The 22,506-nt window shown below is 48.1% G+C and overlaps 1 protein-coding gene and 1 long non-coding RNA gene across 2 annotated transcripts in view; one reads left to right on the top strand and one right to left on the bottom strand.

Moving 5' to 3' along the window:
• The window catches only part of LOC310752332, a 182,761-nt gene that overhangs the window by 124,104 nt on the left and 36,151 nt on the right, over nucleotides 1–22,506 (top strand). The window lies entirely within an intron of this gene.
• ARHGAP4 (Rho GTPase activating protein 4) overlaps nucleotides 1–22,506 on the bottom strand; it is a 36,297-nt gene that overhangs the window by 1,761 nt on the left and 12,030 nt on the right. Inside the window, exons 4-22 of the mRNA XM_083592385.1 lie at nucleotides 22,038–22,100; nucleotides 20,032–20,223; nucleotides 18,239–18,367; nucleotides 17,005–17,226; nucleotides 16,825–16,926; nucleotides 14,025–14,219; nucleotides 13,449–13,533; nucleotides 12,625–12,652; nucleotides 12,297–12,384; nucleotides 9,216–9,276; nucleotides 8,952–9,029; nucleotides 7,238–7,372; nucleotides 6,633–6,738; nucleotides 6,298–6,528; nucleotides 6,032–6,108; nucleotides 5,292–5,445; nucleotides 2,416–2,502; nucleotides 2,077–2,232; nucleotides 12–93 (exon numbers count right to left, since the gene is read on the bottom strand). Of these exons, the coding sequence (XP_083448511.1) occupies nucleotides 12–93; nucleotides 2,077–2,232; nucleotides 2,416–2,502; nucleotides 5,292–5,445; nucleotides 6,032–6,108; nucleotides 6,298–6,528; nucleotides 6,633–6,738; nucleotides 7,238–7,372; nucleotides 8,952–9,029; nucleotides 9,216–9,276; nucleotides 12,297–12,384; nucleotides 12,625–12,652; nucleotides 13,449–13,533; nucleotides 14,025–14,219; nucleotides 16,825–16,926; nucleotides 17,005–17,226; nucleotides 18,239–18,367; nucleotides 20,032–20,223; nucleotides 22,038–22,100 (2,271 nt within the window). The remainder of the gene's footprint in view (nucleotides 1–11; nucleotides 94–2,076; nucleotides 2,233–2,415; nucleotides 2,503–5,291; nucleotides 5,446–6,031; nucleotides 6,109–6,297; nucleotides 6,529–6,632; nucleotides 6,739–7,237; nucleotides 7,373–8,951; nucleotides 9,030–9,215; nucleotides 9,277–12,296; nucleotides 12,385–12,624; nucleotides 12,653–13,448; nucleotides 13,534–14,024; nucleotides 14,220–16,824; nucleotides 16,927–17,004; nucleotides 17,227–18,238; nucleotides 18,368–20,031; nucleotides 20,224–22,037; nucleotides 22,101–22,506) is intronic.

Raw genomic sequence — 22,506 nt, 5'->3', positions numbered from 1 at the left:
TGGCACTTTACCTTATCTACTTCCACCCGTTTCTCCATCGGCCCCAGCCTCTCTGAGCTGTTGACTCCCCAGGGCCGTGGGCTAACTTCTGGCCTGGGGCAAAGCAAACAGCACAGAAGAGAGTATCAAATTTAAGACCTCCTATTGTCCCTAACTGAATCATCAGGATTCTAGTCCACATAGCTAAATCTCTGCCCTTCTCTGCTTGCCTCTCAGCTATGTTGTTCTGTGCTTCTGTTTCCCAGAGTGATGGGAAGTTATGGGCAGGGTCACAGGGCACATTTCCTTGGGGGAAGAGTATGCTAGAGACTTAAGGTGCCTTTGCATTTTGCAAATTACTTCTCTAACCACAATGACGAGAGAGAGAGAGAGAGAGAGAGAGAGAGAGAGAGCTATCAGGCTACACTATAAATCTGTGGAGGGACATTCCTTATCTCTGTGCAACACAGGAACAGATTAACAGAGGTAAGATGCCTTTACTTCTATTCTGGATCACTGTTCCATACAAACTCAAGTACTGCCTGCCTCCTTCGTTTTTTTCCTGACACTGCTCTGACAAGCTTATGATGTCACTAACAGCATTCCTTATGTTTTCAGCAAGATGTTACTCTTCAGCATAAAACTCACTTTGCCAAACTCTCCCTGATCTTTCCAGCATCATCTTACCTGCACCTCTGCTGCTCATCTGATTCTTCTTTCCCTACTAATGGATCCCTATGGCTGGATCCGCTCAAGCAGTGGCAGAATGAGATGGCAGAATGGACTGTTCCATTTCAATCTGCCTACAGAGGAAAACCATTTTTGAATGCTCTCCCATATATATATATAAGATTTCGACTTGCAGTGAGCTTTGTTGTTTTTTAGCGTAAGGAAGCATCCATGGGGCAGTGACACAGCTCAATGGCAGAGCATCTGCTTTGCATGCAATCCCCGGGGCAGTCCTCAGCATCGCCAGGGATCCTGCAATGCTTCTGCAGGTCAGTGTAGCCAGTACTGAACTAGATGGACCAGTGGTGTTCCTTGTTATAAGCCTTCTTCCTATGTTTGATTCTAAAATGAGAATCTCATGTCTACGGTCACTTTACCACTCCAAGACTCTGCCACCTCATCTGCTGCATAGGTTGTGGTGGAGTCACTTCTGCATGGCCAGATCCCAGGCCACTCTGGTGTCATCAATGCAGTTTGAAGAGAGGTTCAAAAGAGAGTTCGGATGGCCGTCTATCAGGGATTCTTTCGCGGCAATTCTGGCATTGCAGGAAGCTAGACTAGATGAGCCTCGGGTCCCATCCAGCTCTACAATTCTATGATTCTAATGAGAAGCAACCCACCTCCTTCTCTTCTGCCCTGGGCAAGGGCTTCCCATGGACCTTACTAGAGCTCTGATGCCCTGAGCGCACCCAGCTGAAGGAGGACAGACAGACAGCAGTTTAATTCTTTATTACAAAGCATGAACTTGTGGTAGCTCCTAAGGTGCACCGAACACTCACGTACGCTTCTGGTGGCTAAGCAGCTGGCATCCCCTCCCCAGGCTAGTGCTCCAAGCTGTTGAGCAGAATAGCGACCACATCTCCACCCAAACTTAGGTACTCTTGCCTGATGGGATGTGTGCAAACAGCCTGCAGCTTCTCCTACATGGATGTTGCCACTGTGCCTGCCTCTTCAAACCCCTCCTGGTCCTTGGAGACAGCAGGGAAGAAGATGGAGGGGATTGGGGATTCTACCAGCCACCTCTCTCAGGAACTGTCTCTTACTCTGCTCCTGGCGTGTTCTGCACCTCCTCCCCTGTCTCCAACTGCTCAGCCTCTTCCCTTCCTCCAGCCCCGACTCCTGCCTCGTGGGAGGCACAAAACCCCACAGATGGCTGAGCCCTTCCCCTGCCTCTGCTACACACCCTGCCAGTCCCTGACACCTGGTAATACAAAAGTCATAGAATTGTAGAGTTGGAAGGTCCAGCCCCCTGCAATGCAGGAATCTCAACTAGATCATACATGGAGAGGTTGCTATCCATCTAACGTACATTTGCAACCACGAGGAATTTCACCCACCTACCCATGCTTTCTTCTTCATTGCTCTCACCTTTCAGTTGGGTGAAAGGTCCTGGAGTGGGCAGGCTGCAGGAGGGGGAAGGACAGGCGGCCCCCATCCATGAAGGGCGATGCCAGCTTGCGGATGGGGCTGCTCCCTCCACCACGCTGGCGACCCCCACCACCCGCATCCGAATTCATCCGCAGCCTGGGAAAGAGAGAGAAAGAGCATCTGCTTATAAGACGGATCCAGCCCCAAGGTGCCCAGGCACAGCCATCTCTGGGGTGGAATGCAACCGTTCCTACAGGTGCCGTCATCCTCCACCACGCAGCCAGCGCTGAGATGCTGCCACTTCCTGGGAAGAGGTCTGTCTGCCACACCTTCTCCTACCTGCTGGCGGGTTCAGGGAGCGGCTCATCCACAGAGGGTCCCGTGTCAATCTCTAACCTGGAACTCCGGGGGCTAGATTGTTTCTCGCTGCCAGGGTAAGCGACAGGGGGAAATAGAAACTTGTTAAAAAAAGCCGGTGGGAGGAATTTTCCTCCCGAGCTAGCCTAAGGTGCTTCCCCACAGTCACCTTTCTAGAGGTCCTCAGAGCATGGCCACAGTGGGGAGCTGCAAACACTAACTTTGCTTAGCCCACCCATGAGGAACAGGGAGTCCTGAAGTAACTATTCAGCACAGAGGGGCATCTACCCAGCACTCCCACTGCTGTAAGGACCCTGACTCTTTTCCCTTTTATTTTTCTTAAAACAAAAAGCTTCTGACACGGCATACACATCATATATTTAAAGCCCATTGCTTCCTGCAAAAGAATCATGGGAACTGTAGTTTAGCCTGCCAACAGCCACAATTCCCAATAGCCTTAACAAACTACAGTTCCCACGATTATTTGGAGGAAATTGTGCGATTCCGTGTATGTTGTGTATGCACCCTAAGTCTCTAGTCCTCATTATGGCACATAAATCTTGGAAATAAAAGGTCACTATATAGGAGCATCCTGGGGCACCTGTTTCCAGTACCTTTATGACCCTCTGTTGCCCATTAGTTCTAAATATCCATGAACTTCCCTCCTGAATCTTGGTCTACTCGTGCAGCTGAGTGCTGGTGCTTACCTTCAAAGCCCCACATGGCTTGGGACCTGGAAACTTGAGGGATTGCCTTCTCTCACATCAAGCAGCCTCAGAGGTTATGTATCAGGTAAACCCACCAAGGGCCCCTGAGGAGAGCATCTTTTTCATAGCGGCATCTCACTGGTGGAATTCTCACCCCAGGGAGGCTCGCCTGGTGCCTACACTAATATATTTCTATATCAAACCCCTTTATGCTTTTACCAGGCTTTTAACCTCCAATGTATTTCTCCTGCTTGCTCTCTGGGCCACGAACATATCAAGCACTGCTTTTCAGTGTTTCTGTTAATTGATCTACCCAGGAAATTTATGATTTAAGGGCAGTATACTTTTTAAATAAATAGAGGCAGCAGAATAAGGGCCCTAGAGTCCCAGTGTGGTAGACTGGATTGTGCTACTTCAGGCTGCAAATGGAGGAACTTGCCTTTTAAAAACCAATCTCTCACATAAAAGAACTCCATGCATGTGAAAATCTAGGACCGCAGGCAGAAAAGTTCTAGCTCAGCCTTCTGTGTTAGTTTTCTACTTGCAATTTCTTCTTCTTCTTCTTCATGTCATTTCCCACCCCCAGTCTGAACCAATGCAGCCCAATCTGCCACCTAAGGACTCTATGACCTCAGGCGCCTGCATGCCTAGGCCAGGCCTGGCACAGCACCATCACAGAACATCACAGCTCTTCAGCTCTGTAAAAAGCTGCTTCTTGGAACAAGGCCAAAAGGTTCGTTAAGGGGACAGGCACATCTTAACTCACAACTGCACTTGTGGGTTCTGGGCAAAATGCAGAACTCCGATGATACAGAGAGGAGAATGCAACCCAGCTCCCACTCACCCGCAAAGTAATCAAAGGAAATCCATATCAGCCTTAATTGGGCTGAGGGAAGCCACAGACCCTTTTCCTTCCCCACAGGCTGCGGTTATTGGTCAGTGGTAAACATGGCCTGTCTTGTAAACAGCTCCTTTCTGTTCTGCAGTTGAGTCCAGGCATGGCTTCAGTGCTGCAGGGGAGGCCCTGCGTAGTCCCGCTGAGATGACTCATACGTTTTGCGCCACTTCTCATCCCACAAGTGACCCACAGGAACCTGCATGCTGTGGCCCAGCATATTAGCTAGTGACTGGCAGCCTACTTGTGTGGCTTCAGCCGTTCTTTGTCAAAAGCAGTAAAAAGAGCCACCTCAGCAAAGGAAAGTGTTTCCCTTCCAGAACAGGAAAGCATTTACAAGGTGTCACAACCAACTGCCTGGAACAATGAGGTGATGTATATAGTAGGACAGCCCCAAAGAAACGATAAAGACGAAGGCTGTGGTAATAGGACAGTTGATGGTGCCAGAGGTTTCCATAAACTTCTTTTGGCAAACCCGCCCCCAAGAGGGAGGGAATGAACCCTTCTTCCAAATAAGACAAGTGAACTGCAGTTGCTGGGGGGCATCAACAACAGCCCAAGAGTGGAGACACCCCAACATTCAGGCAGGACGCCATTCATGCAATTAGCAAGTGGCTTTTTATAAAGTAAACTGCAGTCAAAGGGGAGAGGAATCCAGAATGTGCCATATTAGGCGGGGGGGCAGGGATGTAGCTTTAGTTCTTTGCCCCCAGCCACATCCCTCATCTCGACCAGGCCCCACGTGGCTTCTACTGGCTTTTGAGAAGGAGCTCCTCCCTTGCGTTCCCAGTGTCAACAGCATAGGAACACAGGGGAGCTGCCTTTTAATGAATCAGACCAATGGTCCACCTCAGTCAGTATTGTCTACATGGACTGACCACCGCTGTCTAGATTACAGACAGGGTTCTCTTCTGGCTGGGACCTGGAGAGGCCAGGGATCAAACCAGGTTCTTTCTGCATGCAAAGTTCTGTCACTGAGCTACCATATCTATATAGTGATATGAACTGGGGCTGCAGTGGGAGATGAAGAGTTAGGGACCCACTAGCACTCAACCCAGGGAGTGCACTCATCCAGTGCTTTGGTTGATTAGCAGAGGGGACTTTGGGAAGACTTCACCCTCAGCTACCTTGATGCTTCCACTTCTCCAGCTTATTTCATTAAACCTAGCTTTACAGTTTAGGAGTAAGTAACTCTCTTCACACGGGCCAATTGCCACTCTCTTCCCCAGATCTTCCCTTCAAGGTGTGCCACTCACCTGTCAGGCAGGACAATGGGAGGCACTAGTCCCCGGTTGTTGCCACGCTCACCTCGCCGCCAGCCAACTGGGCCCACTCGCTGTGGCGTAAAGCGCTCCTCATGCTGAACCGCAGAAACAGAGCGAGGCACAGTCTCGGACTGGGAGTCACACTCTGGGAGGGCAAGAAGGCACAAGACCAGAAGCTGGACATACTCTCAATTTGAGTCTGGGAAAGATGTTTCTGCAGATCCCAAAAGGAAACATGGTGGCTTAAACGGAGGACTGAGGGCTCTTCCCAAGGATCTTTCCCACCTCAGGGTAGTTGTCAATTGCTTGCAAGAGATGCCAAGGCAAAGCCTGAGCTAGACTGTGACCCCAGAGAATTCTTGGTGACAAAGCAGATCTAGCCAGTTTGGGTACTTGCATGTCCATAAAAAAAAGAGGAGGCATCCATAACACATTATTAAACAGGAGGTCAAATATTATTTCAAGTGGCTTCTGAAATGGCCATTGTTATTTTATGGGTTGGAATAATGTATACTGTAGGGGTGCTCACCTAATATTACTGTGACAATCTGGAGATGGGCTGGTCACTGTATGTATCAGTACTCTCTGTGGGTGCATTTGTGACCCAGGCCAAGTCCTTCCAGTAGCGCTGCCTTCAGTAACTGGGATGCTGGGCAGATTTGGTCCTACCCCCTGGGCTGCAATCTGGGGCATGTGGTAACCCCAGCTGCACATAACTCCCCACCACTCACCATCTTCGCTAGCTGGTGTTTCGGGGGTCCCCTCCGTCTCAGGCTCCTCTGCTGTGGCCTCCAGTGGCAACACATCACTGTCAGCAAGAAGGAGGGAAATAAGAGAGTGTGACAGTTACCATTTCCTTGCAGGGGTCTTTCCAGTGGGACGGAGGAATGAGCATTAGCAGCTGCGCTGAACCACATGCAAATTTCTCACACACACAACAACCCCTCACTGCTCCTTTGCTCATAGCACCCACCCTCTCCCCATCGCCCCTTCATACCAGTACTCCTCCTCAGCCAGGGCCATGACCTTCTCATACTGGGGTCCGGGCAGTTGGCTGGTCCCAGGGAAGATGGCCTCGTGATGCACGATCAGGCACTTAACCACCTCGTTGATGTGGGGCTGCACCGACACAGCATCCTGGCCTGCAGGGACGGTCACCAAGGTAGGGCCAAAGCACACAGCTAGGTTGTGGGGATCCATCATGTTCTCATCGCTATAGTGAGACAAGCTGAGGGGGGAAGAAGGTGTGTGTTACAGGGGAGGGGCCTCCTAGCCCCAGGGAGTGCTCTCTCTCGCTGTCTCCATCTGGCCACCCAGCACCTGGATACTCACTGGTTGAGGAAAGCAAAGAGGTACCGCAGGACCACCAACACAGCAGGGGGGAGCTGGGAAAGGAGAGCCCGGAGGTGGGAGATACGCTCGGCTGAAGATTCGAGTTCTGAGAAGAGACCATCAGAGGGGGCAGCACGTATTGGACTTGGATTCACATAAACACACGCACAAAGAAAGAGGCCATGAGGTCCCGCATTTGAGTCGGGATTTGTAAGCTTGCTGAGCGAACAAACACACAGCTGAAGTCTCCAGGTCTTGGTCTGCCTCCTCTTGCTTCTTGGTGTGTTATTTGTGCTTTAACCTTCAGAAGTATCTGAAATGTTTCCATGATTAAGTCATGCCATTGTTCCAGCAGCTGAGACCTAGAGGCTTTTCCATTCTGCCCAGCTGAGAGTCTCAGCAGCTCAAAAGCTGCTCCTCTTTCCCCTCACTTCCATTTGTCACTTCTGTACAGCACTGTCAACATTTGGGACTATAAGCTGTACTAGGATCAAGTACGTGTGTGCCTAATGTCAACCGTATGCACGCTAGTTACTACAGGCACTATATATCAACAAACAAACAAGAATAATGAAACGGGTCTGCACATCTGCGCACAAACTTACGGGCTGTTGCCAGCAGCTCAGGGACAATGTCACAAGGAAAGAGTGGCTTCTCCAATCCCCGAAAATACAGTTTCAGCACTCCAGCTACTGAATCCAAGTCATGGTGCATGTAGCCATCTGCCAGTGGGTCCTCGCCTGGTGAAGAGGGAGCAGTCATTACAGCAATCCCTTTCTTAACCTTATCACATGGTCTCTCATGAACCCAAAGATCTTTCTCCCATCTTTTTACTTTGGCCTTCAGTGGTTGATGGTACAGTGAGTTCCAGAAACATTGCTATGGTCTAGTTTTGTATGTTTAGACTGTTCTGAATTATTGTTACATTTGCACTTTTTAAAGTAATATTTTGAAGTTTTAAATGACTCTATATTTTATTATGTCGTGACTTAATTTTGTGAGTACAATTTTTTTCTCTTGCAGAGCGGGATATAAATCTGTTTACTGATCATCTTTGGACCGCTGTGTTGCAGGAGCAAAAGCATTTGGACGCAGGAGAGTGTCTTTACAATCCCTCCTCCTCGGCCATGAAACTTCCTGGATGAACTTGGACAAACTAGCCTCTCCCTCTAACTACCTCAAAGGGCTGTTGTGAGCATAAAGGAGGAAAGAATTGTGCATGGAAATTGTATTCCTTTGGGGTATGATATTTAAAAAGAGAATGCTATAGAAGCAATAAATACATAATTGTGTCAAAGCAGAGTGACTGATTTGGAGAGAAAGGTGGGTGTCTTTCAGAGGAAGCGCCTGCAGAGGAAGTCATCCTAGGGGAAGAGCGACGGATCAGTGGGTAGAACCAGGCTTCATAGGCACATACATGCAAGCTCAACTGCTGGAATTTTCAAGCAGGGTTGGGAAAGACCCCGGGCTGTTTGAATCCCTGGAGAGCCCCTGCCAGTCAATGTTGACAAAAGGGGGCTAGATGGACCAACAGCTGGACTTGCTATGAGGTAACGTCTTGCATTCCCTTTAGCCTAGAATCACCTCCCACTAATAATCCCATTTATCTGCAGGAAAGTTATGGTGTAAACTTTTACTGTTAGCCACCCAGAGAACCTTAGCTATTGCACATCATATAAATACTGTAAATAAAGTAAATTGAGAACTAGGCAATGAAGAAAAGGCCTCCTTGCACATGCTCCATGGCTCAGGTTAAACGCCCAAGCTCCTTTCAGAGCCAGCACACTGACTTCGCTCTTCACCTGCACATCAGCTACGCCTTCCTCCCTTGGCGCAACATCCTTCCAAGTCCTTTCTCCCCTGACTCCTGACCGCTGTACATCCTCTGCTCATTATTTTGTGCCCCATGGGAAACTGTGACCCCCACCACTGCCCTTTCCCCTCCTTCTGGCAAACTCTCAGGCTCATCAAATTTGCCCTCTACTACTCTCTCTCCGCTGCACACCTCATCCCCTTTCACGGTGGCTCCCCACTTGCAGAAGGCTCTCCCCAGAGAGGCTCGCCTGGCGCCTTCATTACATACCTTTAGGCACCAGGCCAAAACATTCCTCTTCCGCCAGGTGTTTGGCTGATTAGCATTCTACAGCTTTTTAAATGTGCTTGGGGACGTGGGGTTATTGGTTTGTCTTTGTTTTATTACGCATTTTGCATGCTCATTTTGTATTTTGTTTTTGTTGTGAACCACCCTGGAATCTTCAGGTGAAGGGCAGTATACAAAGGAGATGATGATGATGAAGAAGAAGAAGAAGCCTCACTCACCTTTCTCAAAGGCATTCCGGATCTCTGATACCTGTGCTTGGGACCCTGGCACTCGAAAAATACCTTCATGCTGGAGCCCTGGGGAGAAGACGAAGACAGGTCGGGGGAGAGAACCCAGTCACATTTTCCAGCAAGGAAATTTCCCCTTCCTGCTGGGATCCACTCACTGCTATGCACAAGTTGGAGATCCTTTTGAAACCTGGGAGTCTGGTCCACATCCCCAAAGGGAAGCATTTGCTGGGAGGGGAGAGGGGCTCAGCTTACCATGGAGATTGATGAAGCGGATGCAGCTCTCCACGACAAGGGGGACAGCCTGGCCTGAGCTCTGGAGTTATGGAAAGGAAAGGAAAATGTCACAGAGCAGCTTCATCACAGAACAACCAGGACTGTGTGGATGCTCCCTTTCCACAGGGGCCCATCAAAAGCATAGAGCGTAATTTGGGGGGCAGAATTCAGCTTCCTGATAATTCCAGCTTTCATTTTTTTAAAAAAAGTTTCCAGCTCTCTTGATTGTGAATATACTTATTTACCGTATTAATGCAGTCATTACATTTATTTTCTCCCTTGGTCAGTACAGTGTGGAAGAGACATTGCCAGTTCAGAGTTTATCTTAGCCTTGCATTCATTACTTGGCCTTAGGCCAACCACTCTCCAGTCTCAGCCCCCCATCCTCAGTATGGGAAGAGTAATGCTGGCCTACTTTACAGGGCTGTTGTCAGGATTACGAGGATAAGAGATAAGAAATGAAATAACAGAAATGCTATATATATATGATTATTACTATTGTATTATTATTATTATTATTATTATTATTATTATTATTATTATTTATTTCCATAGTGTTCAAGCCCTAAACCTGTTTCCCAGACATGCAAAGGCACAAGCAGGTGATCTCTCACCTTCAGCTCTATAAAAAGCAAGGGATCTCTCTGTCTGTCTTATGTGCATAGAGAGAGAGAGAGAGAGAGAGAGAGAGAGAGAGAGAGAGAGAGAGAGAGAGAGAGAGAGACTACCAGCTAGTGCAGTGTAGAATCAGACTGCTGGGAAGACCTGGGTTCAAATCCCTCCCCCTGCTCTGCCATGATGCTTGGTGGGTCGCCATGGGCCAGTTGCTGTCTCTCAACCTAAGCTGCCTTTCAGTGTTGCTGTGAAGGCAAAATGGAAAGCGGAGGAAAGAGAGGAGAGCCACCATGTGCACTACCCTAAGTTTCCTGACAAAAGGGTGGGATTTAAATGCAAATCAGTCCATCAGATTCCTAGTGGCTGGGGCTGGTCTTCAGTGCCTTATGCAGCTCCTCACCTCCCCAAGGTTAGCAAGACCAGAATGAATTGTGCACAATTTCCCTTTGCCTTCATGACTTCCACAGGCCAAATAAATCGGTGCTACTTATAGCAGAATTATTATTTTTTTCAGAGCAGTATATACACAGCTCTGACCATGTCCCACCTAGGAAAATGGCTCCACCCTGTCCAGAATATTATTATATAGCTCCAGGTTATAAATACATACCCACTCCTATTATTATTATTGTTATTGTTGTTGTGCACCCTACAACAATGAAGAAGCGACTCTTACAGATGTGCAAAAAATAAATGCTAAGCAGGCATAAGTGGAATCTCTCATTTACGTGTCATTCTCCTGCACTGCAAATGAGAGAGACCTCTGAATAATGAGGAAGAGTCTTTACAGTCATGTCAAACTCAAGCTTATTGGCACTGACAAAGCAAAGAACAGTGTTATGGCCTAGAAATCCCACTAGATGGTGCCAGAGTGAATGCAATTCTCCCTCTAAGGCGGGGGTGATCTGGAGAGCACCAGGGCATGAACCAGGGCACGACAGGATGTCAAACATTAACTTCCCTCAGTCCTGTCAGGCCACTTAGGGGTTTCCAAACAAGATACTGGACCACCATGAGGGATAGAAAGTTGGTGCCCTTTTTTATTTTTTCACAAGAATAGGTCATGGGGCTGACACACTATTGTCTGCTCTGTGCATGTGAGATTCAGTCCTGTATACCTGAAGGAGCGTCTCCACCCCCATCATCCAGCCCGGACACTGAGGTCCAGCTCCGAGGGCCTTCTGGTGGTTCCCTCCCTGTGAGAAGCAAGGTTACAAGGAACCAGGCAGAGGGCCTTCTCTGTTGTGGTGCCCTCCCTGTGGAACGCCCTCCCAGCAGATGTCAAGGCAATAAACAACTATTTTACTTTTAAAAGACAACTGAAGGCAGCCCTATTTAGGGAAGTTTTTAATGTCTGGTGCTGTATTGTTTTTAATATTCAGTTGGAAGCCACCCAGAGTGGCTGGGGTATAAATAATATATTATTATTATTATCATCATCATTATTATTATTATTAAATATTGTTTGCGGGTGTGCATGGGTGGGGCTACGGGTTCAAAGAGCCACAGAGCTGCCCCCGCTGTGTGTCTTGCTCCCCTCTTCCTGGTAATGTCTGTGTGAAGAGATGCCCTCATGCTGTGCACTTCTATCCCGGCAGTGATGTCACACATGTTGCACATTGTACATGCTCTCTCAAGCTCACCTCCGTGGGAAGGACTTGGCTTTAGCTACCAGAAATCAGAGGTGGAGCTTAGGTAATTTCCCCAAGCCATTCTGAGAGCTCGGGAAAATGTCCCTGACCGTCCTGGCCAGCCTTTCCCACCCGACTAAAGCTCTCCCCACCGCCGCAATCTGAAGCACACTCTCCTCCTTCCATTTCAGTAAGTGGATTGGAAGGGGCCATCCACTCAGGGTAACATGTGGTTGCAACATGCAGTCGCTATTCATCACAAGCGCAGGCCGAGAGCTCCCTGTTACAAGCAAACAAAGAAGAACAGCAAAAGGAGATTGGAAGCAGCATGTCCAAAACACACAAGCAGGGAGGAGTGTCACACACATGCACCCACAGGGATGCAGCTTCACACACCTCAGTGTGCAAAGCATGCACACATGCAAAGGCAGCACTTCATGTTCCCACAAACACTTGTGCACAAGTTACACACAACAAATATGTGCAAGCTCTCTTCACATAAACTAGCGAAGCATCCTCTCCGTGCCTGTCGCATTGCTGGTCCCATCTGCTCTTCCTGCCCACCCCTGCCTGCCCACCCCAGTCCTGTACCTGCTTCCGTGTCTGCAGCCTCCTCCTCCTTGGGGCAGCACGGACAGGAGAGACAGAGTCAGCAAGCACATTACAAGCAGCGGGAGCAGCGGGTGCGACTGGGAAGAGCCAGAGGCAAAAGCAGGGCCAGGGAGGCAAAGAGTTCTTGTACTAGGCAGAGGGCAAGAAAGCGGGGCTAGAAGGAGCTGGGCAGGAGGGCATAGCTCAGGGCAGCAGCCAGTACCTCCAAAAAGGCCTGCAGGTCACCCCCGAAGAGCTTGTGGTGGCAGCACGAGGGCGGGCGGGAACGCCGGACGCGCTGGGACTGTGGCCTAGAACCAAGGTTTGTGTAGGGTGGGGAGGAAGGAAGATGTCAGAGACTCCCCCAGAGCTGGAACTGGACTCCTTCCCATCGTTCTGCTTGGTTCCTCAACCACAGAATACACAGTGGAAGCCTTCACTGCCCCTCTGGGCACAGGGGAAGGGGCAACACGCAGAGTGCCCATCTCTCCACCCCCAGCACTGCCATGTGAGTACCCACCATTTTCATGACCCCTTCAGTTTCCTTTTACCTGGCCAGTTCTCGGTCCACAGCAGCACCTGGGAGAGCAAGGAAATAGAAGACAGGGAAGTTAGCATCTGGAGTCCTGGATCTCTGTGGCCATATCTACACCTCAAATTTATGACGAAGACACACGTACACAGCTTCATCAGCAAGTGTGTGATGGAAGCACCTCCATTTGCCATTTACAGCCTGCTCGTTGTCAGAAAGTGGAATTGCACAGATTGACACAAGAGCTAGCCAATGAAATGAGGCTTCTTCCTCTCCTGCTTTTTTAAGCAAGACTGTGCACAGTGCTAATTGGCCAGCACTTGTTTCAACTATAAAAGCCAAATTCTTCACCTCTTGGAATAGTTTTTATAGTGTTCTAAAACCATGTAAAATCCTAAATAAGTTTAAAATGTTGAATTTAAATGTGCCAGCTGCTAGGAGTTTGAGAAGGGTAAGAGAAACAGGCAGCCTTCCTAAAGTATGATGGTCAGACAGTTAGAATTTGGTGCATGTGCTGTGTGTGTGTCTTTGAAATGAGTGGAGATGAGGGAACAAAGCTCCTCTAAAAAGGGACGTCTGTCTTCACCCTGACGCTGGAATACCTGCAATCACTTTTCCTATAAGAAACCCTGGAGACAGCAGTTTTGCGGGGAGCCTGGAGGATTCTTAGCTCAGATCCTCAGTACTTCACAAACTCTTGGGTTTATTTGCAAGAAAGGCTGGCAATTAAACAGGTATAAAACTACAGATAATTTTTGTACTCCAAGCCATCCCGAATTCCCATGCCCCATCTAGCCCAAGGCTACAGTGCCCAGACTGGCAATCTACTCCCCACATTCTCACCCTTCTCTATCGCCTCCTTCATCTGGTCATGCTTTGCTTGTAGTTTGGTTTGAATGCTTCGTCCGGAGAGATATTCTTTGAATTTCTGCACAAGAGACACCAAGAAGTCTGTTATTAGAGAAGATAGCAGGGAGACCTCAGGCTCTAAAATAGAAAGAGGGGCTGGGGTTACAGCTCTGTCCCTGGGAAGACCTAGAGAAGCCTTCCGGAGGCAAGCGGAAGAGAAAGGGACCTCACTGGCCTTGCCATGGCCAACAGGGGTATAAGTTCTGGTGGCCTAATCAAAAGTGGGGGCGGGGAGAGATCTCCAGAGCAGGATCCACTGCATGACCACAGCCTGGAAAGGTATCTGCTCCCATGTCAAATGCAAGGGTCCTGTGCTTGGCTCTCTTGCTCTTTTCACTTATGCACCACTTTCCATCACAGAACGTTGTGGTCTGGACTGCATAGGTGGGACTTGCAAGAGGCTGGTGAGCAGCCAGGCCCACATTTTGGGCCATGGGGATTCACCTTTATGACACCATCTATCAAAACGGCTTTGAATGTTCATGGTTCTAAGAATCTTTGGCTTTGTACCATGATGTAGAAGCTCTCCGTCTCCTGCTGGTTGGCCCGGCGCTTTGCTAAGGCCTGCTTCCCACCAGCGTCAGAGCCGGTAGACTTGAGCGACTCCGTCGACTGACAGCCCTGAAAGGCATCCAGTGCTTCTGGCTCCTCCGCTGCCAACAGGTCCACCAGGCTTTGCAGGGTGGCCTTCAGAGTCTTGTTTACCTGTGGAAGGAAGCAGAAAGCTTTGCACCAAGAGCCATTGACAGTGGAAAGTACCTAATGGACTGCTGGGGCTAAACAAAGGGAATGAAATGTTTCCCTTTTAATACTAATGAAGGAGCTGGGAGGGCGGATGGAAGGTGAATCTTCCCCAGCTATTCTTTTCTTAAAGGAAAAAAGCAACAAGAAGGAACCAAAACCAAAGTAAGTCATGGGGGCAGCTGACATTGGCAAATCAGTGGGATCAGGAAGGGTTATACTCCAATAAATAAATAAATACTACCCCGCCCATCTGGCTGAGTTTCTCCAGCCACTCTGGGCAGCTTCCAACAAAAGATTAAAAATACATTAAAACATCAGTCATTAAAAACTTCCCTAAACAGATGACTTCAGATGTCTTCTAAATGTCATATAGCTATTTATTTCTTTGACATCTGATAGGAGGGCTCCCATTTGCTAATCCTCTCCTTTATTGTTTTAAATTGCTTTGAGACTTTTAGTTGTGATAATATATTCATAAATTTGGCAAACTAGCTAACTACTGTATGTGCCTCCCCGCTGCCCTGTTTTATCACAGCAAATGTGGAGTTGGGACCAAACATTTGCCCCCATAATGCCTACCTAGTAAGGTCTTAAGTGGCATATTAGTGTGTACACACATCCCCTGGGTCTTGGGTGGTGCAGTGCAGGTTAAGCTCTAGGCTTATTAAATGTGTACATTGCTTCCTGCTAAAAAGGAGCAGGGCTGTAGCAGACGGAAGGCAGATAGCAGCGGGCTTAGTTCTCAGCAAATCCCACTGACCACTATGGAATGTGGGACATGGTTCATTCATATGCTCTATATCTGAATAAGTTTCATCTCAAATATTGGGGGTGAGGAGGCTTAGTGGCAGAGCATCTGACTTGCATGCAGAATGGCCCAGGTTCAGTCCCCAATGGCGTCTCCAGGCTGGGCTGTGCAAGACCCTGCCTGAAACCTTGGAGAGCCACTGCATACTGGAGGTTGATGAGGTCTGACTTGATATAAGGCAGCTTCCTGCGTTCCTAAAATAGAAACCAAAGGGCTTGGATTTTCCTAAATATTCCACAAAGCCCCACAAAGCACCCTGTACAGCAGTGATTCTGAGTGTAGTTTGCAGCTGTTTGTACACAGTATTTGGGGTGAGTGACAACCTCCCCCTAGCGCTTCTTCCTCTGACCAGGGACACCCACTGATCTCTGCTGCCATAGAGCAATCAAGAGCAGAGGGGAAGCAAAACAGAAAGTGAGGTCACCAAGGGAGAAGACTCCCCAACCCTTGAAATCCACTGGTGCCTGCACAGACATTCCTCACTTTCTCCCACACTAATAAGTGACTGCCACTCACTCCAAGAGGAACACCCTTGGGGGAAGCAAAGCGTTGCATGGCTGGTGAGGGCGAAATCATGAAGCATCCCTGGCCCTCATCCATTTAACCAAACGGAACACCAACTGTGAAATTTCTAGCTGTTGACCTGAAGCCACTTCCTTCACCTCACCAAAAAGAAAGGAAATAGCCCCAGGACCAGAAAAGCACTAGAAAGCAACATGAAAGGCAGGAAAAGCTGGGTAATACAAAAGGATACCTTTCACTATTGCATAAAAAAAATAATTCAAATACATTTGGCCCACCAGGGTCTGTTCTGGGAGTCCGCGCACAAAGGCAAAATCATGCAAAATCAGGAACCCCCAAAACTGCCCCCTCCTCCTCCCCCCACAAGGCAGAGGGAAACTTACCATACCTGTCAGAAAGGAAACCCTGGGATACTCCCAAAGCCCATGCGATGCCTTCCCAAATATAAGCAAGGGCTCTGGGAGCATCCCAGAGTTTCCTTTCTGACAGGTAAATGACCACACAGAACTGCTTTTTTAAAATGTATATGTGATTTTATATCGTTTTATCTAGTTTTATCTAGCTGAGCTTTAAAATTTTTTAATTGGTGTTTTTATCTTGATACGGGTCATTGACCGTAATAAAATGACTTGACTTGACCTTCCCAGAGCCTGGTAAACAAGGAAAACCCATTGGGTGTGCAGGTGGTGGGGAAATAAATAAATGGAGACAGAGGAATATCAAGTGTCCCCCTCCATTAATTCATTTATTTCTCCACCACTTGCAAAAGGTTGTGGTAGTGGGTGTAAAGTGGGTGTAAGTTGCAGGCCCTCTGCTTATGGGTATGTGCTCATTTGTACTTAGTTTGAGCCAGTACTCAGCCCTGTGGTTTGTCCTTAATGCTTCTGAAGACATGCAGAGTGTTTCCAGATCACTACTGCAGCCTGAGTGAGCAGCAGGGTTGTGGTGGCGGCTCTGCCACTCTGTCTGAGACTGCTACTCCCCAGCAAGGAATTCAGCCTAAATGTGTTTTCTTTAAAATGTGAAGCCATGATTTAATGTTTTGTCTTTGTGTGGAGGAGCATTCAGTCAGCTGAACCCCAGCCTACAGTCTGAAGACACTAGGCCTATGTCTTGCACAATATTAATCCCAGTTTGTCGCCACCAGAATCCATGGCTACCATTTGGAAATTTCTGGGCTCAAGCAAGTCAGAGGAGAGGGGAGGGGGCTTGACTTTGTTATCTGCTGACACTCACCTCGTCTGTCTCCAGGGTGATGGCATTGAGACGGGACTGGAGATGCTGGAAGCGGGAAACTAGTTCATTTCTCAGGGGACCCTCGGCCCGGACCTCAGACACCTGAAGATGGCAAGGAGAGAATAAGTACCAGACAAAAGGGTATGTTCTATAGAGAGCCAGGAATGAGCAGCCCCTTACCTCGTCGCCCTCATGAGGCTGGTAGTCGAAGCACAGGGGAGGACAGTAAGCTGCAGGGTTGGCCTCCATCAACCTGGACTTGTCCCCCAGTGGGTCCAGGGCATCAATGGCTCCCTCAATGGTGCACAGGCCCTGCTGCCAAGCCGCTTGGGCCCGGGACTCTGCTGCTAGGTAAGTCCTCAGCACTTTGCCCAGGGAAAGGTGGAAGCCAAGGTCAAAACACTGGGAAGCATGAGACAAAAGAGACACCCTTAAAACCACATTTGCACTCATCCCTAAAGTGAATTGTCGAATGGGTTGGTCAACTCTGTTTCTGAAAGATGCTCCTGTGCCTTAAATAGCTGCCTAATGCAGGAAGGACAGCAACATACAGCAGGCACAGCTTTACCTGTCCTGATAGCTCCATGATGAAGGAAAGCTGCCCCTGTTGAATTTCTCTGTGCTATGCAGCTGTTTACAACCAAAACGTCTCTATCAGAAAACAGAGTCTGATAATATATGTAACATAACACACAATGCTATTGATAACACAGTGCAAATTATGCATTATGCCTGATTTGCAGGACAGGATCTGGAATCTTTTTGGTCTAGCTTTTTTCTTTCTCATGTTCTGAAGGCTAGGAATCCTATAACAGTAGAGGAAGCTGAGATGAACAGAGAAGTCGTACCCTTTTACAAGCCTACTCCCCCAGTTTATGTTTCTAACCTGACAGCAAAAACTGCCAGTATATTTTCAGAGGTCCCCCCTCTCTGTAGAACTAGAAACTTGGGCTAGAATTATAAACTGCGAGCTAGAAACTTGGTGTTTTCAAATGAATGAAAATTACTTGCTAAGGTAGCATATCACCTGCTAAAGACACGGCCTTTTCAAGCACACCCGCCAAGTATTCAAAGGGAAGGCATGGCAAAGACACTGGCACCTCTTGAAGTAGCTTGACAGTCATACTCCTTTCTCCCTCCACCCTCCCAGGAATCCTGGGAACTGTAGTTCCATGACAGTAGCTGGACAGCGCTAACAGAACTCTCAACGTTCTCACCAAACTACAATTCCCATGATTTGACCATGATAGTTGGTATAAAACCAATATGAAGTTGTTATGTGGACATCCTCTTAGTGACGAAAAGAGTGAAAATTGTCTCAGCACAGCAACAGCCCAACAAAATGTGTGGCACTGATTTTTGAACTGCCAAATTATATGGTTCTTGCACCAGCTTGGGTGGAGGACAGACTCACGTCTAGTAGGTCAGCAACATCGCGCACATAATAGTTGCTGATGGCAGCATTGGCAGCGTGCAGACTCAACAAGTAGTCGTTCCGGGCCTTGGCACATTTCAGCTTGCTCTCCATGAACTTGGACTGTCTCTGCAGGGGTTAGAATCATAGAATTGTAGAGTTGGAAAGGACCTCCAGAGCCATCGAGTCCAATCTCCTGTGATGCAGGAATTTGTAGGAGCCTCAGTTAGGCTCAGACTGCAGCCAGCCCTCCCTCCCACCAGCTCCCACCTTCCCCAGTTAGAAACCCAGTTCCTGTACAGGCCATGTTCTTTTCTGACAATGGCAGCAATTTCCCCTCATAAGTCTACCTGCTTGCTAGCATCATTCCTATAGCAATAGCTTGACAAACTTTTGAGGAAAAAGTAGCTTTGCACTATCTTTATTTGTTTAGATAGACAAGGTGGGGAGGATGCAAGAGACAGTTAACCACCTCCTGCTTCAAATTAATCCGTTTAAGATCCTCTCCTCCCAACATCCTAATATCACATAATCTTCCCCAATGGCTGCTGCATGTTACCTAATAGTAACCCTCACTGAACACAGTAGGACTTGTACTATAAATCTGCTAACCATGGAGGGGAAGGACAAGGAGATACAGATTCATGGTAAAGAGCCACTCATTTATCTCATCTTCTTCTAAAGCCATTCAAGAGGGTGGCCATCACTGCTTCTACAAAGATTCAGAGTTGCACTGACATCAGAGAATGATTCATTGGTTATCTAAGTGTATTACAAGAACTGTGTTTAGTTGCAGAGTATGTAACCCATGTTATTATCCTTTTAAGATATGGGTTAGCTTTTGTATAAAAACAGCCTTGGGAGATGGCCCCAGCCAGTCTGTGCCAAGGAGCATGAGGTCGCAGAGCAAGCGTGGGGCTGAAGCAGCTAAATCAGCCAGCCCCTGCGGAGAAGTGGCCTGTGGCCCGGAGCTCACTGACTGACGTGAGGACTAATGAGCAGGAGTCCGCAAGGGGTGAAGACTTGCTCCACACTTTCTGCTGTGCCTGTGAAACAGAGAATGAAGATCAGCCACCACCCACCCCTGCTCTTCTGAGGCACCTTGAAAGAGCTGGAGAGGAAGGATGGGGCCGGTTCCAGGGGTTCCTGGCTTTACGCACTTTTGCTTTTACATGTGGACCCCTAGGACCAACCATTGCATGAGATGGAAGTTACTTGTGGCAGTGCTATAGATCTTTATTATTATTATTTAAATTAATTAATTTATTTTATACCCTGCCTTTTCCCCATGCAGGACTCAAGGCGGCTTTCAAACAAAAATATAAAAACATAAAAATCCCTTTTAATGTGCCAACAGTCTTAATTTAAAGCTCATCCTGTCTCTGGCATCATCTGACACTGAAGTCTTTTCCACCACGAGCTACCAGGAAATTTCAGAGTGGATTGGTGGCAGTGGAAAACAGGAGAAGCACTGGGATCTAGACCTCTGTTGACAAAGGGAAGCTGAGAGAACGGGTGTCCCTAACAGTCCCTCAATATCTCAAAAGGACACATTAGATTAGATTTTAAATCTGTTTAAAAGGCAGACAATGAAGTTAAACTATTTAATAAACAGACTGGCCTACATGAGCAATCCTATGCACATTTATTAACTTCCATAACGTTAATGGGCTTACGCTAAAGTAAGTGTGCATGGATCCGTAGCCCTCATTATGAATAGCCAACTGTTACCCCAAGAACCTTCTGGCATATTTAGAGAAAGGCACCCACCTCCATGAGGCCCCCTCCCCTACCTTTTCCAGCAGCCGCTCCACTTTCTTGAGGGAGGTGCGACGGGGGGCCTTATCCAGCCCTGCCCCACCGGGGGACCCCCCAGGGTCAGAATGCCTCCCGCCACCACGCTTCTCCTCTTGCCGCTCAGCCTCACGCAGCTTCGCCTCTGCGTTCAGGCAGTCAATGCGGTACGTCTGATAAGACTTCATGGCCTGCAGGGACACAGCGGACATCAGAAGCAGACTGACTCACAGCCGGCCCAGGCTCAACAGGAACGTCCAGCCCGGAGACCCAGGTCTTGCCACGCAAAGCAGGCCCCAAGCTGCATCCCAGCCCCCTGGGCAGCCACAGACCCAGGGCCAAGGGTCTTTGGAGCAGACGCAGACCAGGGGGCAGAGAGGGGGTCCTCACTGTATATCCCCCAAGGCATTCAATGTCGCCTGCCTATCACACCGCCTTCTTGCGCAATGTTAGCAGCACTGAAAAATCCGTGGCCTGAGGTGGCGGCCGCAATGGAGGAGCCGGACGGTTCATGCGAAGGGGCCTGAGCTCCGTGGGAGAGCCTAGGCCTTGCGCTCTCAGGGCTCAGGGATAAATCCCCGACAGCCCCAGGTGAAAGGATCTTGGGAGCAGGACTAGGAAAGCATAGCTGTCAACTTTTCCCTTTTCTTGCGAGGCATCCTATTCGGAATAAGGGAATTTCCCTTAAAAAGGGGGGAAAGTTGACAGCTATGCTAGTGAAGGAGGTGAGGACAGGTGACCCCACCTAGGCCCGAAGTCACCCCCCAACCAGGCCTCAAAACTGTCCAAAATTCCTTTTGTCTTCTAAAAATCCAAAACCGCTTTTCTCTGCTCTTCTCTGCTTTTCTCACAAGATGCTGTGGCAAGGGCAAAACCATTACGAGAAGGCTTCAGAAAGGTAATGAATAGACAGCTTTCTGTTCATGCTCAGAGGAACTCATGGGCAGGACTCGTGAGGGAGGAGAAAGGGGAGGGAACTGGAATATATACTCTGTGCAAATGACTGTGAACCCGTGCATGTTTTTGTGAACTATCACACTTGCTCCTTCTACCAGTTCATGGATGGTAGAAATAAAAGCTTTTTCTCCGAAACTATTCCTTGAGTGTCTGTTGACTCCCATCTCCCTTTCCCGGGCACAATATTTTTCCCACCCGAGGGCAAAGCCTCATAAGGCTACACTAGGAAAGGCCTCTCTGCCGGACAATAATGCTTGTCCCTAATGACTATTATATAAATAGTCATAAATAATATAATAGTTGCCTGCAACACTCATGTAACCACACCATATTGTTGAAATGGTAATCAAGGTGGTGCTGCATTCTCACCCAAGTACAAAAGACCATTAGCCTGACCATTTTCGAAGCCACGTGACGTGGTTTGTATCAGGAACCCCATTATAGTCTGCAGGCTAGGATTGCCCCTGTTGAGCTACCTGTGAGAGTGCGCTCACTCGGGCTTTGAAGCCTGGTCAGGGGAGCATCAGCATCATTAACTTATTTGTACACTGATTTTCCATAGCAAACCAAACTCTAAGTAGTTCAAAACGTCAGGAGAGAAAACAGAAAATTTAAAAGGCAAAATATATCAACGAAATGGAAGTAAACTGTCATCCAAATAATAGTAGTGGGCCAATCAAAACTCCTCATACTGATAAATATTCTATTAGGAACAGTCCTGATCTTGGGGACCCCGGGTCTGAGCATGCACATTCCCCCTCCAGATTTGGATAAAGCTATCCGTGGTCACAGCCTGGCCTCAACAACATCAGCACAAGGCAGATTTCATTTCACTGCTTTAAAAAAACTGCAATATCCACCAAATATCCCTAGAAGAGAGATGGGGATTTTGCACTACAAAGCCAAATACACTTCTAGCAAACACAAAGACAACCACAAACTAAAGTCTTTCTAGGCCCATTGCTGCAAGAACCGCCATCACTGGTCCTGTACTGCAAGAGCCCAGAAGGGTAGTGGTCACCGGTGGGAGATCTTGCTTGACACTCACCATCTGCAACTCTGAAATGGCCTTCAGTAGCTCGTCCTGCATCTGCTGCTCCATCTCTTTGCTCTGATCAGGGAATATAAAGGTGAGCATGTCAACACAATGTGTTCTATGTGTGTCTTGAGATTCTGGACAAGCACAGGAAAAAACATGGAATTTGGGACTGCAGCATGCTGAGAATCTCAGATTTTATGTTTAATAAAAACAAGTTTCTAATCCTTATAGCTGTGAAATAAGTTTGCAGTTGTGTGACTAAGGCTTAATAAATATCAGCTGTGTGAGTCTTTCTAAGCAGGCAATCCCGCAGTCAAAGGGCAGGACTTCAGTGTATACATTACCATAATTACCAAAATTACAGAATTCAGCTTTTCATTGCTGAGCGCATGGGCTATCTTGGTGCATATTTTTAAGGTGCAGGTCCAGATAAGATCAATGGTAAACCATAGTTTCCACTATGTGACAGTGATATCCA

This window comes from Podarcis filfolensis (assembly GCF_964270895.1).
Source record: "Podarcis filfolensis genome assembly, chromosome: 17".
NCBI lineage: Eukaryota > Metazoa > Chordata > Lepidosauria > Squamata > Lacertidae > Podarcis > Podarcis filfolensis.
This window is presented reverse-complemented; position numbering and strand designations above follow the sequence as displayed.